The sequence below is a fragment of the Sciurus carolinensis genome, chromosome 1, assembly GCF_902686445.1.
Source record: "Sciurus carolinensis chromosome 1, mSciCar1.2, whole genome shotgun sequence".
Lineage (NCBI taxonomy): Eukaryota > Metazoa > Chordata > Mammalia > Rodentia > Sciuridae > Sciurus > Sciurus carolinensis.
In genome coordinates, this window is record NC_062213.1 from 10,022,655 (window position 1) to 10,028,654 (window position 6,000).

The following is a 6,000-nucleotide window of genomic DNA, read 5'->3' on the forward strand; positions in this document are numbered from 1 at the left end:
TTGCAAATATTTTCCCCTAAATTATACCTTGTCCTTTCACTGTCTTAGTAGAGTCTTCCACAGAGAGAACTTTAAAACAAAAATTTCGTAAAATCTATTTAGTCACATTTTTCAGAGATTGTGGACTTGGTGTTGTATTTAAAATCTCATTGCCAAACACAAGATCGCGTGGTTTTTCACCTTTGTATTCCTCTAGAAGCTGTATGTTTTTACAGTTTCCATTGTAGTCTATGGCTCATTTTAAGTTGGATTTTGTGTGAGATATGATATACATGTGGAGGTTCATTCTTTGGCAGGTGAATATCCAATCGTTCCAATAGAATTTGTTGGAAGGACTTTCTTCCTTAATTTTCTTTTGCATTTCTGTTAAAAATCAGTAGTGAAGCACACTTGGGTTTGATCCCCAGTACCCCCCACACACAAAAGTTAATTTACTAGCTGGATGTGGTGGCACACACCTATAATCCTAGCAACTTGGAAGGCTGAGGCAGGAAGATCATGAGTTCAAAGCCAGCCTCAGCAATTTAGAGAGGCCGTAAGCAATTCATTGAGACCCTGTCTCTAGATAAAACATAAAAAGGGACTGGGGATGTGGCGCAGTGGTTAAGGACTCCAGGTTCAATCCCCAGCACAAAACAAAAAAGTAAATTTACTGTATCTATATGGGCCTTTTTCTGGGCTTTCTATTCTCTTTCATTGATCTATATGTCTATCCTTTTGCCAATACTACACTATCTATATGACTATAGTTTTATAGTAAATCTGAAAATTATAAGTCTGTATTAAGTCTAAAAGACCATTACGTGTGCTGGAAATCACCATTAACATGCTAATCGGCAGCGACCCTGTTGTTCCAGGTGGTGTACTGGAGGAGTAGTCGCCCATCTCTTCACGTGCACACTGGTGATAACTATTGCTTGTAAGTCACTATTCTGCAAACCGCTGCTTTCTGATTTCTGTGTTTCATTGGAATTTTTGTCATTTAAAATTAAAAAAAAAAAAATGTTTTCTCCCTTCCACCCCAGATGTTGTCAAGTCCTTGTTCCTCAGCCTCACCAGCTATTTCCAAGCCCCGGCCTGTGCCCGGTGAGTGTTGCCTCTTCCTCCGGACAGCGGTGCGGTAGCCTGATATCTGAGAATGGTTTCTGCTGAGTAATAGTTGGCAATGCCTGCATACAAAGAAAGGTCCTGACTGTGGGTCCTGAAGAATACTTTCAGCCAATCTAATAATATCATGCTGCCTCCCAAATTCTTACATCAGAATTGAATTAATTATTACGGCTGAAGGACTTCAGAATTAATATGAAAAGAAGCAGCCTTTTCAATTATTTTAAAAGGGCTTTTCTTTTTTTTAAATACTCATATTCAGAGACCTCTATCTTGTTTTTCCGAGTGACTGGCGCACTGCCCACTGGATGTTGGAATGAACCGCGATTCCTCTGCCCTCTTACTCGTCTAACGATGCCCCTGTGCGCTGGCTGCTACGGTGCAGCGTATTTCAAAGGGCGAGATGCTCAGAATCCCAGACCATCCACTCCATGCCGTCACACTGCAGGATGGCCCGTGTTAATCACCTTCTCTTCACTGTGGCTATCAGAGGCCAGCTCCCATGGCTTGGAGACGGAGGTCTATGCTCCGAACACTGTGCTTCCCTGTTGTAGAAATCTTTGTGTTAAATATGAAACCATAATGGGATTGAGGGAAGATCATTATGTTTATAACTCCAGGCAATATTGATTTACTGACTCTGTGAGTGACACTTCCAATAATTCCTAAGCCATTCAGGCTTCTGGGGCCGTCACTGATATAGCTAAATCTTGTTTAACCTGATCGTTAGAAAATCGGGTCTGGGAATCAACACAAAAATCCTTGTTCTAAAACCCTTGTAAATTAATGACCTTTGTTTAAGATTCTTCCAAGACACCCATTCTCCTTGCTCAGACTGTAGGTTCCTTCCTAGATCTATGCAGAAGCTGCAGGTGTGCCTTATCTGACATTCACTGCAGGTCTGTGCTCATCTTCCTACACTGAGGTGACCACTAATCGGGATGGCACTATCAGAAATGTCTAGTCAGAAGATCGTCATCCAAGAACTATTTTTAAAACCCATCTTTCAGAAGCAAAAACCTTATTATGGTTTGTCAGACAGTGAGAACTGTATGAATTCCTTCTCTCTGGCTCCTTTAGATTACTTTGTACGATTAATTGGAAAAACAGTTATTTTGTGGGGAAGCTCTGGGTGATGGCAGTGTTTCTCAAAGTGTGGATGGAACTTTCTGTTCTAGAACCAGCGGGAAAGATGATATAAACAGCAGGGTCTGAATCCCAATGCCAGACCTTCTGGATCAAAGTTTCTAGGGCAGTTTTCATTTTTAACAAACTCTCCAGGAAATTCTTTGAACACTAATTATGAGAATCTTGGGGAGATAGTTCCTAACATGCATTACCCCTTGATTTCTAAAAAAGTAGCAATATTTATCCTTCCAAATCTTCACTGAGAACTATGCTACATTCTGTTCTGCCTGGGGTACTCAGTGAGTCTCTACCATGGATGACCAGGTTGCAAAATCAAGATACATGACCAGACTTAAGCGTTCAGAGTCTGATGGAAGCGACATACACGTAAAGAGCAAGGTAGGGTTGAAATTTAATGGTAAGTGCAAGTGTGGAGGCAGCGCAGAGGCCAAGCAGGAGGGAGAATTCTCCACACTAGGAGGGGGAGGACTGCAGGCTGGGAGGGCTTCCTGGAAGAGACAGCACCAGACTGTACAGGTTGCTGCCACTAACAGCAACCCCTCGGCACCTCCCATGGCTTTGAGCTCCTTGCTATTTCTCCTGAAAACAGTTACAGCAGGACCACGTTTATTTCCTACATAAGCATTCTCATCTACAGCCTCACTTCTGGAACAGGATTTCTTCTTTGATTATTTAGGTACATAATTTGACTTCTTCTTCTCTCATTCCCTCTCCATAAATTCCTATTTCCCACCCACCTGGCCTCATATACACACTCTTACATTTAAGATCTGTGGACAAGGACCGTTGACTTCATTTTTGTATTCACCCCAGTGCCTTGAAACTCGTAGGTACTTTATAAATATTCATCAAATCGAAGGTATGCACGGCATTCATTTCTTGAAGTACTTCCTTTATAGGCAAGAGCTCTGTGCCTGTGTATTAAAGATTTTGCAGGTCTCTTCCTCTTATGTAAACATATCCAGAAGCTAATAAGCCAAATACATGATTATTCATATCAAGAGTCAAGGAGGACTCAGACGTCCCCTCCAACCTCACCGAGGAGACTCTGGGAAGTGAACGGCGAGCTCTGAGTGGCGCCATGAGCGTTGGCACAGCAGCCCGCCACGCCCGCCCTGCTCCCTGCGAGCGAGACGATCAGCTGCCTCTTCCTCTGCATCTCCTTCTCCTGGGGTCGCATCCCTTTCACTCCACAGGGCAATTCTATTCCAACTGCCTTCCTCCTTCAGTTCCGAGCCCGCAATTGTGGGGCTATTTATCTTGTTCACCAATGGCTGGAGTGTCCCCTAAAAACAAAGGCGAGCACAGCCGTGCCCTGTTGCCGATGGTGTGTTGGCGTCAGAGTGCACATTTAGCATGTTTACGACCTCCTAGTAACACAACGGGTCCCATTTGCTCCTTCCACTCTTAGATGGAGGAAGTTATATTCAAATACTTGGTGAGTGAAGGAATCAACTTTGGGGAATGAAAATACAGGGGAAACCCACATGGAATCCTATAAGCTGTTCTACTAGGGATGGACGAGAATGTAGGAAAGGGTAGTTAGCTAAGTACCAAGCTGAGCTTAGGGGTTTCAACCTCCCAGTCTTTCAGAAGACAGAGCACTGAGAACTTGGGAGCAAACAAAAACAAAGTAACTTTGAAGCTCCATCCAGTCTTCCTAGTTGTGATTATTCCAAAGAGTTTTGCGTGTGTGTGATTAGACATCACATTTCCTATGCATGTAGATGAATTATGCATTTATTTTCTCCTTTCTCCAATCTAGGTTTGCCAAAATTTGACAACCATTTGGGAATGCCTCTGATGAATGTCTTCCATCTGAATATCCGGAAATTGTCCAACTTGTAGTCTACTTGGAATTGACTGTTTCATTTGTGAGGGAGTAAGCAGCTGGATAGTTGAGGGGGAAAACATTTTAATTTGGCCATGGGATTTCTTTCTAAAACCTCAGTTTCCCCTCACAATGGTAGTGTGCTTATGATAATCATATGGATTTGCTTTTCCTTTGCAAACAATGGCAGTTGAAAAGCAAGAGACTAGAGGATGACAGAGAACAGGTCGTCCGCCGGGAATGGTCCTGTTGTTCTCAGGACCTGGTTCTCAAGCATTGATTTTCACTGGAGAATCTTGTGAGGGGTTGGTAGCAGTGAGGATTCCTGGGTGTGCCAGCCAGTGGGTACCTGCACCTTACTGACCTGCTTTAACTGACCAGCGAAAATAAGTTCACATAATCAGTTCCAGCTGGGAAGGAAATAAATGCAGTTTGTAAATACAGTGTGATGCCGTGCCAATTCATCCTTCTTTCCACAGAGAGCATGTCTGTTTTCTCAGGGGCTGGGCATGTTCCTGTTGCCCACCAAGATGGCCTGAGCCTGCAGCAAGGGAATGTCATCATGCATTGGCCCGACTGGGAAAGGGCCGAATGTCCCACATGACACTGCGGATGTCTTCAAAGCACAGCCAAGGTCAGGAGTGCAGGCCTTGGCAATCTGAAACCTTGCTGAAGCATGTATCAGAGCCGGGACTGTGTGTTTGATCTACAGCCTCATTTATTCATTGATTTAGTAAATAGATATTTAGTCCAACCATGTGCCCAAAGCTGGACTTGCTGGTGGGTGAGGACAAAGGAGACAGCTGAGGGCCTGCCCCGTGAGACGTGTTTCCGTAGGCTCCTGTCACTCTGAAACAGGCACAACAGCCATTTTTACAAACTCTTATTGTTAAAATACAAACAACAACAACAACAACAAAAACCCAGAAAGTAAAGTAAAACGAATGTGTGAATTAATGAATTATTATAGGGAAAAGACCCTTTTAAGAATCAAACATGAAAAGAGATAAAACCTAGCCAGCTATAGGGCAGCCTTCAGGTCCCCTCCGCACGCACGCCCCACCCTTGGAATACCCAGGGTCGTTATTTCCGTGGTGATTACTTTTGCACTGTACCTGGAGTTTCCTCACCTGCCTGCATCTTGCACACCAACACATCACACTTGCTGTGTGCTGGTTTGTCTCACATGTCTGTGGGGTCTCTTTAATGCATTGGTTCCTCCGCCAACTTCCACCCCGTGCCCAGCCTTCGAAGTTTGTATCTTGTGGAAACTGGATTGCCCGTCTTGTCGTTTCCTCAGTGGAAGTTTTGCTGGGTGCATTCCCATGGTGAAGTTTAATGTTTCCTTCAGTCTTCCACATTTCCTGCCAATGGATAGTTGATTTTAAGCCTTCATCATTTTTAGTTTTGGGTTTTTTTGGGGATAACTCTTTCAAAGTCTGTCTCATCGTCTTCATCAAGAGGGTCACAATATCTTCCTGTGTCATTGATAGCCATTTCTGTTCAATGCTTAGGCTTTACCTTATTAAGGATTAAAAAGTGATGAAATTTCAATTCAATCATATCTTCTTCATTGATTTGTGGGGCTGTGTCTGTCCAGGGGAACATCTGTCATCTAATTACTCAGTGTCTCAGTGGTACAGGAAAGGGAGAATGAATGTTCGCCTCTCTTCTCTTATTTACCAATTTTCAAAACAATTCCTTAGCATCTTTCAAAGGTGGTGGAATGCTATGTATGATCATTTTATATGTATGAAGGAATTATGGTTCATACATAGATTTGTGCAGAAAGTATGCCTCTCAGCTTCCAAACTGTGCATACTTTATCCCTCACCAAGATGCCAAAAGGGTTGGGAAAGTAAATCAAAGTGTGAAAAGAATCCTAGAGAGTAACTCAATGTTTAAAATTCAGC

General features: G+C 43.2%; 1 protein-coding gene across 5 annotated transcripts in view; it reads left to right on the forward strand.

Moving 5' to 3' along the window:
* Tmem71 (transmembrane protein 71) overlaps nt 1-5,623 on the forward strand; it is a 37,248-nt gene extending 31,625 nt beyond the window's left edge. For all 5 annotated transcript variants that reach the window (XM_047517284.1, XM_047518471.1, XM_047517878.1 and 2 more), the window contains exons 8-10: nt 858-919; nt 1,026-1,086; nt 4,022-5,623. In XM_047517284.1, the coding sequence (XP_047373240.1) occupies nt 858-919; nt 1,026-1,086; nt 4,022-4,037 (139 nt within the window). In that variant the 3' untranslated portion in view covers nt 4,038-5,623. The remainder of the gene's footprint in view (nt 1-857; nt 920-1,025; nt 1,087-4,021) is intronic.
* Nucleotides 5,624-6,000: the final 377 nt, after the last annotated feature.